Here is a 13410-nt window from a genome sequence, read left to right as displayed (position 1 = left end):
TAGTTTTACAAACTATCTTCGTACAAGACGTGCTAAATTTAATATAAATTTAACACGTCGAATGCTTTATCACAAAATATATTCAAGATCCGGAATTACGATACGGCTGTAAAAAACCGTTAACAATAGAAGTGGCAATAGTTTTACCTTTTGGGTTTACAAAATCAGGCACGGCATAAGCAACTTTTTTGTAATGTTCTTAAAAATAATTAACTTTTTTTTTAAGCGAAAATAAGTTCTGGTACCTAATATTTGTTATCATTATTAAATAAGGATTAAGAAAATAATTTTCAAAAAGTAATTAATTTTTTTTTAATTAGATTTTAATTTGATTTGAATTAGGTTTTAGGGTATATTTAACCCCCATTTCTTTCATCTATCAACAGTACTAAAAATATTATTATTATATAGTTTACTGACCAATAAAGTTAAGTGTAATTAACTTAAAGAAAGTCGTTGGTACGACTGCAGGAAGTTAGCCCCTCATTTTTGGATTTTTAAATTTTTCATTGTTGTTCTAGAGTTGTTCTACATTGTTCCCAAGCGGCAAATCGAAAAAATATAAACTCCGCGAGAAAACCGAAAAAACGGGTTTTTTGACTAGCCCCCATTTTTGGAAAAATCGAATTTTCTTTGTTGTTCTGGGTTGTTCTAGTTATTGTTCCAGAAAATCAAAATTATGGGATACAGCATTACGAAGTTATAACTAAAAATAGGTTTGGCCGCCGAAATGTCTAGTTGATTGCTGTGACCATAGTTTTTCTATTATCAATTCCATATTACAAATATATACTTATTATTGCTAACGCAATCTGGAACAGCTATTATTTTCACTAGAACAATTCTCTAAAGGGCACTTTACTCTTTGAAAGTTAAAGTTTTTGGAAATTTCAATCAGTAATACTTGTGTCAGCGGTTTTATATTACACAATAAGGATTAAAAAGCATAGAACAATCTAAAACAACTCAATTAAATATTATTTAATGACTTACGAAAAAAATCCGTACAAGTTGAAGAAGCTACTGAAATAAATGTACAAATGTGCATATACGCTCAGCAGCAGAAGTCTGCGTACAACGAACGTAGTATGATTTAAGCGGTAAAAAAATAGTGATAATCTAATGCGATAAACTTCAACTCATATTTTTTCTGTATTATCTAATTTATTAACAAACTATAAATCAATAAAATAAAAACATTACTTAATAAAAAAAATTTAAACTAAAAATACTTCAAATAGTGCCTATGCAAAAATCTGCGTACAGATTAAGGCGACTTCTATAAAAAATATATTAGTAGGAGGTCGGATAACCCTTACGTTTAATGACCTCCCTTAAACGTTTCGGCATGGATTGTACTAATTTCTTCGTGTCTTCCCTAGTGATTTTTGCCCATTCGTCAATCATAACACTTTTTAGCACTTCCTTCGATGTTATATTATATTGACGAATCCTGCGTTCCAATAAATCCCACGAGTGTTCAATCGGATTTAAGTCCGGTGACTGTGGGGTTGTTTTCAATTGTTTTGGGGTGTTATATAGCAGCCAAAGTTTGGTATTGTGGGCACAATGTTTAGGGTCGTTGTTTTGTTGAAAAATGTATTCGGACCCCAAACCCAAGTTGTCGGTGCTTGGCTTCAACTTTTCCTTTAAAATATCTATATATAGTTTATGGTCCATTGTGGATGTTATAAATGCCAATTTTCCTACTCCTTTGGCGCACATACATCCCCAAACCATCACTCCACTATCTCCATGTTTTACAGCAGCTTTTAAGTTTTTAGGATCAAGAGCAGTACCGGGTTTTCTCCACACAAGTTGTTTTCCTTTAATGCCGAAGATGCAAAATTTACTCTCATCTGTAAAAAGAACCTTCTCCCAGAACTCTATAGGCTTATTTAGGTGTTCTTTAGCAAAGGCGATCCGCTTCTTTCGATTGACATCTGATACAAATGGTTTTTTTCGTGCAACGTGACTGGTAGTTGGCTTCGCTCCACTCGGTATATTAGAAGGGATGGTCAACCCGTTCGCGGTCGTGAGACGTAGTCTCCAGTGTTTTTGTAGTTATTAATGACTCTCTGAATAGAGGAATGTGATCTGCCTACAGTTGCTCCTATTTCTCGTAGAGTTTTTCCCTCTTTCCATAGCTTTACAATAATCTTTTTTTCTCCAACTTCAATTTCTTTTCCTTTCGTCTCCATTCTAACTTTTAGCTTCAAATTCTTTGCTAATGCAATTGAAATCAACTATTTTGTTGTTAAAACCGGAAACACCTATTTACAAAACCGGTTTACACTAGTCGCTTTGCTCTGTACGTAGATTTTTCCATAGGCATTATTTGAAGTATTTTTAGTTTAAATTTTTTTTATTAAGTAATGTTAATATTTTATTGATTTATATTTTGTTAATAAATTTATATATTGTTAACATGCAGAAAAAATATGAGTTGAAGTTTATCGCATTAGATTATCACTATTTTTTTACCGCTTAAAGCATTCTACGTTCGTTGTACGCAGACTTCTGCTGCTGAATGTATGTTTATAAATGAGCAAAGTGATGTAACCATATTATTCCATGATATTAGTTTATTTACATAATTTAGTTTATTTAGTTATAGTTTACCTTAGAATAAGTTATTGTACTGATATAGTAATACTGATCGAATAGTTGTTGTATTTTTTGTTAGTTTAGCTTATTTATTAATTTATTACTTAGTTTATACACTTTAAATCGCAACTTATGTTTTACTATTATAAGTTTAAAGAGAAAGGTGAAACTTGTGATTTTTAGAAAATTAGGATGGTCAGATTATTCCATATGTTTTTAGTTTTTTAAAACTATTATTACATTAAAGGTTGGGTTCACTGATTCAACAAAATCTGTCCGATATCACAATAACTGAAATTTAAGGTTTTTCTAGTGAAAATAACAGCTGTTCTGAATTGTTTTAATTGTTGTAAGTACTAATTTTTAATATGAAACTTTAAAAGAACTAAAGCCGCAGTGATTAAATAAACATTTTAAGTACCTAGAACAACAAGAACAATTTAGAGCAACAAAAAATATGTGATTTTGCAAAATTAATATCCATGTTAAACGTAAAACACATCTAGAACAATTTGAATCGACAAAGATTGAGTTATTTTAGATTGTTCTATATTTTTTAATTCTTATTGTGTAATATAAAACCGCTGACACAAGAATTACTGACTGAAACTTCGAAAAATTTTAATTTTCAAAGAGTAAAGTGCCTTTTAGAGAGTTGTTCTAGTGAAAATAATAGCTGTTCCAGATTGCGTTAGCTATAATAAGTATATATTTGTAATATGGAATTGATAATAGAAAAACTATCGTCACAGCAATCAACTAGATATTTCGGCGGCTAAACCTATTTTTAGTTATAACTTCGTAATGCTGTATCCCATAATTTTGATTTTCTAGAACAATTACTAGAACAACTAGAACAACCCAGAACAACAAAGAAAATTTGATTTTTCCAAAAATGGGGGGCTAGCCAAAAAACCCGTTTTTTCGGTTTTCTCGCGGAGTTCTTATTTTTTCGATTTGCCGCTTTGGAACAATGTAGAACAACTCTAGAACAATCTAGAACAACAATAAAAAATCAAAAAATGGGGGCTAACTTCCCGCACTCCGTTGGTACGTCCCTGACTTTCTAAACTATACGGAGTTGTACACCGAGGGAAATATATTCTTGAACGAAGATTATTACTCTTGGCACAAGCTTAACATATTCGTGTAAATCTACAAGAAGATCATTTTGTTAAGTGAAGAAAAACCACATATTCTCAAAGCAAGTATACAAATATTCTTGATTCTCAAGAAAACGAATTTTTAGTGAAAGTAAATCAATCATCTTTAAAAAGAGTATCTTACTGTTTCGTCAACAATGCCATTTTCGTATCGAGAATATTTTCTTATACCAAGAATAACGTATCTTTCTTTTTAGAAAAACTTATTCATGTAACAACAATCTTGTATAATTCTTCATTTGAGTGTTATAAATTATTGACGCAGGAACGAATTTTTTGATACAAAGAATTGATATTCTTCGATGCTAAGAATATGAGATACTTCATTCGATAATATTTCTATTCTTAAAACAAAAAAATATTTTTGTTTTAACTTGTTTCTAAGAAATACATTCAAGAATAAATTTTTCTTGAAAGTCAAGAATAATATCCCTCAGTGTAGGTCTCGTCTCAGGTAGAAATGGTTAAGTACCCTTAACCACACAGAAGCAGAGGTCTACAATTTATAGGGGTTGTAATTCCGGATCTTGGTGTGGACGACTGTTGAGTTAGTAACATTAATATTTTTAAGTTTTGAGTACTGTTGGGTTGGTAGTATTGAAAACGGTGCACATTGCGCACAACACGAAGCGGGTGTCATGGCGAAGACGCGAGTTAACGGTCATGGCATGTAAAGATTTAATCGTTTATACTTGAATATATTAAAATACAGCAGAAACTAAAAAGTGGATTTATTCCCCAAAAACATTGGTCCTTCGAGCATGGATTAGTAACAGTGAAGACATTAAAAATAAAAAAAAAATTCGTGAATTGCATCATCTTGGCTGGGGTCCGGCGATCGGAACTTGGTTCTTCTCTTCGACAACGACACGAGGTCAACTCATCGGCGGCGGTCACTGGTGGGTTCCTGAAAGAAAACACAAAACGTAAACTAAGTCCTTTTTTATTTTTATCCTTTTTCGTGAGTATTGCTTCACAAAATGGAGGAACTCAAACCTCTGTTGGCAAAAAAGAAACTGCTCAAGGCACAATTAACGCGTTTCGGGACGTTTCTCGAAAAAATTACAACGGAAAAATTAAACGAATTGAAAATCAGATTACAAAACATTAAAGAGATTTTGCATGAGTTTAACAAAATACAAAACGCGATCGATTTACTAAACAAAGACGACGAGTATAATGACGAATACGAAATATTTGAAACAAAATATTATGAATTAATAGCAGAGGCGACAACATTTATTCAAGAGCGAGATAATGACACCGTATGTAAAAGCGCTATAAACGATGAAACGACCGGTTCGGCGGGGGCTGCGACGGCTTATGCACCGAGCGACGGTTATTTTCATAAAAATGTTAAACTTCCTACGTTGGATTTGCCTAAATTTTACGGAGATTATGATCAATGGATATATTTTCACGATACTTTTAAATCGCTCGTTGACAATGACAACTATGTAGATGACATCAATAAATTTCATTATTTATTTAGTTGCTTAAAAGGTGAAGCAGCGAATATCATTCAATCTCTTGAAATCACAAAGGAAAATTACAAAATTGCTTGGGATATGTTGCGTCAAAGATACGAAAATAAGGCGGTTATAGTAAAAACACACGTTAAGGCTTTGTTTGAATTACCGATGGTTACAAAAGAAGCTCATCAAAACTTAAGACGTTTAATTGATAGTTATAACAGGCACACTCGTTCTTTAAAGGCCTTAGGTGAACCAGTAGAGCACTGGAGCACGTTGCTTACACATTTGATTTTTAAGAAATTGGATGACGCTTCTAAAATGAAATGGGAGGAGCACGCGGGGCAGACATTTAATAATGATGTACCAAACATAAAAAGTATGATAGATTTTCTTACAAATAGATGCAGTATTCTGGAAACCATAGAAGGTCATAACAAAACGAATAAACATATAGGACAAAAGAAGAATGAGCGTACTATTGCAAATTTAGCCACGAACAACAAAACGTGCGTTTTTTGTGAATCGGGCGATCATATCATTTACGGTTGTAATAAATTCAAAGCATTAACTACAAGCAAAAGAGTTGAGGAAGTTAAAAAACTCAGGCTTTGCTTAAATTGCCTTCGTTCGGGACATTTCTCGATGGATTGCAAATCTTTGTCCACATGTAAGGCTTGTAAGCAAAAACATAACACGCTTTTGCATTATGATACACAAACAAATACACACACAACTGAAAAACGTGTTACAACCGCACATACCATGAAAGCATTGGAGAATACTTCGATAATTTTAGCAACCGCGCAGGTTCACATCAAAGATGCGACTGGAAAATGGTGTGAGGCTAGGGCACTTTTGGATTCTGGCTCGCAGTCGAATTTTATGACAATGAAGCTTGTAGAAAAATTGCAATTACATACTTACAATTTAAACGTACCGGTAACAGGTATTAGTCAATGCAACCTTAATGTTAAGTATGGAACGAATACCAAGATTAAGTCTATATATAACTCATACACCATTGATTTATCATTTTTGGTTATAAGAGATATAACTGATAACTTGCCAAATGTTCCAATAAACATCAAAGAATTAGAAATACCGCGACACATTAGGTTAGCTGATCCGAAATTCCATCAACCAGGAGAAATAGATATTTTAATAGGCGCTGGCTTATTCGCTGAATTGTTGTCTATGGGTCAAATTAAACTCGGAATTGGTTTACCTGTTCTACAGAAATCAACACTGGGATGGATCGTATCCGGGCCTATGAGTACAAATTTAAGACAAAAGGTGCGCAGCAACGTATGTATAAATAACTGCGAGATTCAAAGGGCCTTGGAAAAATTTTGGAAGGTTGAAGAGTGTACGGCACAAATGGTTTTTTCTGCGGAGGAAAAATATTGTGAGAATCTGTATCAACAGACGACCACAAGGGACAACAATGGACATTTTGTGGTACAACTGCCAACGAAAGATAATATTAGCGAATTAGGAACATCGTTTGAAACTGCTGAAGCAAGATTTGTAAATTTGGAACGAAAGTTATTCAAGAATCAAGAATTATGGAAACAATACTCTGAATTCATGAGTGAATATCAAGAATTAGGACACATGACAAGAGTAAATCGCGACGATACATATGCGTATTATTTACCTCATCACGCAGTGATTAAAGATACAAGCAGCACTACGAGGCTCAGAGTAGTATTTGACGCTTCGACAAAAACAAGTACTGGCATTTCACTGAATGATACTCTAATGGTTGGACCTACGATACAACAGGAATTATTTTCCATTCTCTGTAGGTTTAGAGAACATAATTACGTATTAACCGGTGACATTGCAAAGATGTATAGACAGGTAAACATCATACCTAGTCAGAGAAATTTACAACGTATTATATGGCGACAAAGTCCTGAACATGATTTGGAGCATTTTCAATTAAACACGGTAACGTACGGCACCGCATCAGCATCATTTTTGGCAATTCGCAGTCTGCATCAAGTTGGCATAAATATTCAAAATAAACATCCTAACATAGCTAAAGTTATAATCGACGATTTCTATGTTGATGACCTTATTACAGGTTCAAAGACTTTGGAAGAAGCATTGAAATTAAAAAATGACTTAAGTGAGATCTTAAATGGTTGCGGATTTGAATTGCGGAAATGGAATTCGAATTCACAAGAAATTCTGCAAGGAAGCGATGAAACAAGCGTGGATTATCTAATAGGTGACTCTAAGGATGTAAAAACGCTGGGAATTTTATGGTGCTCACAAGACGATACACTTAAGTATTCAATTAAACCTATAGTTGAATATGGGAAATTAACGAAACGTATTATTCTGTCAATTATTGCTCAGATATTTGACCCACTTGGTATTGTATCTCCTTCTACGATCAAAGCAAAGGTAGTTTTACAGCGTTTGTGGCAGCTGGGAATCACGTGGGATGAAGCTGTACCTATCGAACTTTACACATCATTCAAGAGGCTTTATGAGGAATTGCAATATTTGGCAAAACTACAAATTGATCGACACATTTTGCTAACAGATTTTGCAATGGTAGAAATGCATGGTTTCAGCGATGCTTCTGAAATGGCTTACGGAGCATGTATTTACATTAAAACCATAAACCAAACTAAAACAAAGATTCGTTTATTGTGCGCCAAATCGAGAGTAGCACCTTTACGGAAAATTTCATTGCCGAGATTGGAACTCAATGGTTGTTTATTGTTGGCAGAACTAGTGAAAAAAGTACTTGATTCATTAAACACAGAAATTACTAAGGTTTATCTCTGGACTGATTCCACCATAGCGCTTGCTTGGATACATGCGGATCCTTCGAGATGGCAAACATTTGTTGCAAACCGCGTATCGCAAATACAAGAACTAACAGCACATGCACAATGGAAGCACGTAACCAGTGCAGAGAACCCTGCAGATTTGATTTCTAGAGGTATCGAGACTTCTCAATTAATAAAGTCTAACCTTTGGTGGGAGGGGCCGAAATGGTTAAAGAGTAAAACTTATCCTGATATTGACATGAACTTTCCTAAGGAGTTACCAGAAAAGAAAAAAAATAAACTAACTTTCCATTGTACAATTACATGCGACATTTTTGATAAATATTCATCATTAAATAAATTAAAAAGAGTTGTTGCGTATTGCATGCGCTTCTACAATAATTTGAGAGAACCTAATGAAAATAAAATAAAGGCAAAATTAACTGCACTAGAGTTAGAAAGCGCGTTTATGCGACTTTTGAAAGTCATGCAAAGACAGGAATTCAAAACTGAGATTGATTTATTGATGGCTAAAAAGAATTTGCCTAAAAGTAGTAAATTATTGTCTTTGAATCCAATGTACGAAGATGGATTGTTAAGAGTTGGTGGTAGATTGCGTAATTCAGAATATGACTACGACATCAAACATCCAATCATATTGGCTAAAGGACATCCTTTGACTAATTTAATTATACGTGAAGAACATTTGAGAAATTTGCACCTTGGCCCACAGGGACTTTTATCTTGCATCAGACAAAGATTTTGGCCTGTTGGCGGTTTAACTGTCGTGAAGGGGGTGATTGGGAGATGTATTGTATGTTTTAGAACTAAACCAGTAAGTCCCAGTTATTTGATGGGTGATTTACCTAGAGATCGCACATCGGCTATAAGACCATTTTATGTAGTGGGTATAGATTTTGCTGGCCCATTCAACAGCAAAGATGGGAAATTAAGAAACAGAACTATCATTAAATCATATGTGTGTTTATTTGTGTGTTTTGCAACCAAAGCAGTACATATTGAGGTGGTATCAGACCTAAGCACCGATTCATTTTTAAACGCATTCAAGAGATTCGTATCTCGACGAGGCTTATGTAAACGAGTTTACACGGATAATGCAACTAACTTCGTTGGCGCTAAGAATTATCTCAACGAGTTGAAAAAAGTAATCGACTATAACAACGATAAACTTGAAAGATTTTGCTTGAGAAATAACATAGATTGGCAATTTATTCCGGCACGTTCTCCGCATTTTGGAGGTTTATGGGAGTCTGCTATCAAATCGGCTAAATCGCATTTTATACGAATTATTGGCTGTAACGTTTTAACCTTTGAAGAGTTAACAACAATTTTTACTCAAATCGAAGCAATACTAAATTCTAGACCACTTACTCCTTTATCCACACATCCTGATGATTTCTTGGCTCTTACCCCGGGACATTTTCTCATTGGAGAACCTCTTAATACGATTCCTCAGCGAGACGTTATGGATATCCCCTTCAACAGACTGAATCAATTCAACAAACTTCAACAAATGTATCAACATTTCTGGCGAAGATGGTCTATGGAATACATCAACATCCTACAACAAAGAGGCAGATGGTCTCAAGCTGTTGGAGAAAACGTTAAGATTGGACAGCTAATATTACTCAAGGAAGACAACACTCCACCGTTGAAATGGCGACTGGGAAGAATTCTTGAAGTTCATCCTGGCAGTGATAATATTGTGCGAGTTATTAGTGTAAAAACAACCAGTGGTGTTGCGAAGCGGGCTGTTAAAAAGGTGTGCGTTCTTCCTATAGACGTTGAAGTACCTAAAAAACCATAACATGTAATATTTAGATTTTCGTTATACTTACCTATTTTTATCTTGAAAGTTAGTACTTTCAACGGCGGCGGTATGTTGAGTTAGTAACATTAATATTTTTAAGTTTTGAGTACTGTTGGGTTGGTAGTATTGAAAACGGTGCACATTGCGCACAACACGAAGCGGGTGTCATGGCGAAGACGCGAGTTAACGGTCATGGCATGTAAAGATTTAATCGTTTATACTTGAATATATTAAAATACAGCAGAAACTAAAAAGTGGATTTATTCCCCAAAAACAACGACTATACGTAGAAAGGAAAGGAATAACGGTCGGTCGTTATAGTCTTCCATATTGGCATCGGTTGTTTGACAGTCATATCAACCTATGTGTTATTTTTCTACAATTTGCAAGTAAAGGGTGTTCGTTAATGCGGCCCTGAGTGAGAAATCCCAGTATTCTACGAAAACTACCTGTTTATAATCCCGTCTTTAACCGTTTTACTACTACAGTAGGAAAGGGACGGAGTCATAAAAACCGATCGCCATCTGGAGGACTTTACAATGAAAAAGCTTTCGGAAATAACTACATATGTATTTATACACAGTTGTTTAAAATTCATATTTTATTTCATTTTTTTTAATTATTTTAATTAATTCTTAATTTTCGTTCAAGGGTCAATATTGTTAAAACTTGTTTTAACAATGTTTTAATATTGTCAACAATGTTAAAACTTTTCTTTATTTTCAATTTCTTTTTAAACAATGAATTAAACAAAGGGGTTTAATTCATTTCACTATTCTTGGCAAAACAAAATAATTATTGTAGATCTGCTTAAATTACACAGAATTATACAGGTTTCATTGAAAATCGGGCAAATTTTACTTCAGATTCACACAAATTTTATTGTCTTCTAGAAACAAAATGGATGCAGATCAAAAGCACAAATTTATTTGATTAAAAATTAATCTCTTATTTACACTTTATCAAAAATAATTACAATTTTTGGGTGATAACATCAGAATTAATGTTACTATATAATCATAATATTGCAAAGTATATTCCGAATTTACATTATAACCTTATTTTGCACCTATTTGATTTTGCCAAGAAAATATTAAACATTATATTTTGAATGAAATAAAAATTTAAAAGAAGTTGTAATTTAAACTTTAGGTCTTAAAACTTACTTAAAGATGTAAAATTAGTATTAGAAAAGTTGCTTTTCAGAAAATAAACTATTGGTTCTGAAAAGAACCGGTCTTGTTTAGAAGTTGGGTTGATTAAAATGAATTAAGCTCTTTCACCACGAATACGTCTAGCGAGCTGAATGTCCTTCGGCATAATGGTGACGCGTTTTGCATGAATTGCGCACAAGTTGGTATCCTCAAAAAGTCCTACCAAGTAAGCCTCGCTAGCTTCTTGCAAGGCCATCACGGCACTACTTTGGAATCGCAAATCGGTCTTGAAATCCTGGGCAATTTCTCTAACCAAACGTTGGAAAGGTAACTTCCTAATCAAAAGTTCAGTGCTCTTTTGGTAACGACGAATTTCCCGAAGAGCTACGGTTCCAGGTCTGTAACGATGTGGCTTCTTTACACCTCCAGTAGCGGGAGCGCTTTTCCTGGCTGCTTTTGTTGCCAATTGTTTACGAGGGGCTTTACCGCCAGTAGATTTACGAGCAGTTTGCTTCGTACGCGCCATTTTCTTTGTTTTTTTATGAACGTAACAGTAACAAACAAGACAGTCACAAACCGATTGCTATCGTCAGATCTAAAAAATTTTAACGGCCGGAGGCTATTTTCTATCCGTTACACGTACCGCTCATTGCACGCTTGTTCGGATTGGTCGAACCCAAGCGGTGATGGGCGTTCCCGTTCCACATGTATATAACAGGGTCGAAAGTGGTCACTCCTATCATAACCACCGAGTTCGTTATTGTTTGTTGTTCGTGATTACTAGATTATTAATAAACCAACACAATGACTGGCCGAGGAAAGGGAGGAAAAGGGCTTGGTAAAGGAGGTGCGAAACGTCATCGCAAAGTACTCCGTGACAACATCCAGGGCATTACTAAACCGGCCATCAGGCGTCTTGCTCGTCGCGGAGGCGTAAAACGAATTTCCGGATTAATTTACGAAGAAACCAGAGGAGTTCTAAAGGTATTTCTTGAGAACGTTATTCGCGACGCTGTCACCTATACGGAACATGCAAAGAGGAAAACCGTCACTGCTATGGACGTCGTTTACGCCCTTAAAAGGCAAGGGCGCACTCTCTACGGCTTTGGAGGCTAAGAAATTGAAATTATTTTAATATCAACACGACCCGGTTCTTTTCAGAACCAAAACATTCATAAAAGTTGAAGAACAATTTCACATACGCCAACTAAATTTACTGCGATTTAAGAGCCACAGTAAGAGTAATGTGTTATTTGCTGCCACTACTTACCCAATCCATCATACACTGTGTTAATTAATTATCGTACCCGACATCATCATTGCAAGTATGCAACCAATATCACTGTCGGGTACGATAATTAATTAACACACTGTATAGGTATGTACATTATGCACCGGGCATCCCATGCCATAACCATATCCGGTTGTGGTATAGGCTTTTTTGAAGTCTACATTTCAAGATAGAACGATTAGACATAATCAATTTAATAAAACCTTATTGAAAAGATTAAAAGATGTGTTTGCCGTTAATGCGTGGACAAAATTTTTTAAACGTTTTGGGCAGTAAACATAGCTTTTAATCTTTTCAACAAAAAGATTTCATTAAACTGTTAACTAATAACATCAATTTGAAAATATTAAATTAAAAAAATTTCATAAAAACTATGCTCATTTTAAAATATGTTCAATATTAAGCCTCACCACTCACCTGGTTGGATGGTTTATTTTATTACCCAACCGGCTCCTAGTAAGGGTAGTAGTCTCGATCCACGGTACCATAAATTTAACTGTCATTTCATTATTCTTAATTTTTGCCCTAAATAGTTTTTTTATAATTAGAAGCACATATAAACGCGCTGAGATCGGACTGTCCAGCCGACGATTCCCGAACAGTCCATCTTTTTTATGATTTCTTTACAAATTTTACCTTGCTAATGTTTATCCTTGTTTACCAAACACTAATAAAAGAACAACTTTCTCTTAAATAAATAAGGCATGTGAGCGCTTTTGTGTTTTGGCTTTTGAATGATATACCAATGATATACCAAATGGAAGAAAATTGAAAATTTTCGGGAGGACGCATAGTTTAGTTATCGGTGGAACTAAAGGTGGTTGTCTTTATAGTGGTGACGCGTAACTTTCCTTTTGAAATGACCTAAATAAGCCGTTAGAATAAAAAAGAAGTGCAGAAAAATGAAAAACTTACGGAAAATTCAATTAATAGTTTCGATGTGAGGTCACACACACAACACCAATCCGATAAGTAAAAATAAAATTATTTTCTTAAAATCAACAAAAGAATTAATAACTTGTTAATGTTACAACGCATATTTTGGGATGAAATACCCTTGTTTCTTTGGTTTTCGACGCACAACGACTAAAACGTCTTTG

General features: G+C 34.4%; 3 protein-coding genes across 3 annotated transcripts; 2 read left to right on the top strand and 1 right to left on the bottom strand.

The window, feature by feature from the left end:
* The first annotated feature begins 4750 nt into the window (after positions 1-4750).
* Positions 4751-9862, top strand: LOC111422075 (uncharacterized). Its single transcript, XM_071200020.1, has one exon. The coding sequence runs from the start codon at positions 4751-4753 to the stop codon at positions 9860-9862; it is 5112 nt and encodes a 1703-aa protein (XP_071056121.1).
* Positions 9863-11066: 1204 nt separating this feature from the next.
* LOC139431923 (histone H3) lies at positions 11067-11586 on the bottom strand. The gene has a single exon (XM_071200198.1). It carries the CDS (start codon positions 11543-11545, stop codon positions 11135-11137), a length of 411 nt encoding a protein of 136 aa, XP_071056299.1. The 5' UTR covers positions 11546-11586; the 3' UTR covers positions 11067-11134.
* A 208-nt stretch (positions 11587-11794) lies between these two features.
* LOC111421736 (histone H4) lies at positions 11795-12154 on the top strand. Its single transcript, XM_023054918.2, has one exon. The coding sequence runs from the start codon at positions 11824-11826 to the stop codon at positions 12133-12135; it is 312 nt and encodes a 103-aa protein (XP_022910686.1). The 5' UTR covers positions 11795-11823; the 3' UTR covers positions 12136-12154.
* Positions 12155-13410: the final 1256 nt, after the last annotated feature.

This window comes from Onthophagus taurus, chromosome 11 (assembly GCF_036711975.1).
Source record: "Onthophagus taurus isolate NC chromosome 11, IU_Otau_3.0, whole genome shotgun sequence".
In the NCBI taxonomy this organism is placed as follows: domain Eukaryota; kingdom Metazoa; phylum Arthropoda; class Insecta; order Coleoptera; family Scarabaeidae; genus Onthophagus; species Onthophagus taurus.
The sequence above is the reverse complement of the archived record's forward strand: the minus strand, read 5'-3'. Positions and strand labels throughout refer to the sequence as shown.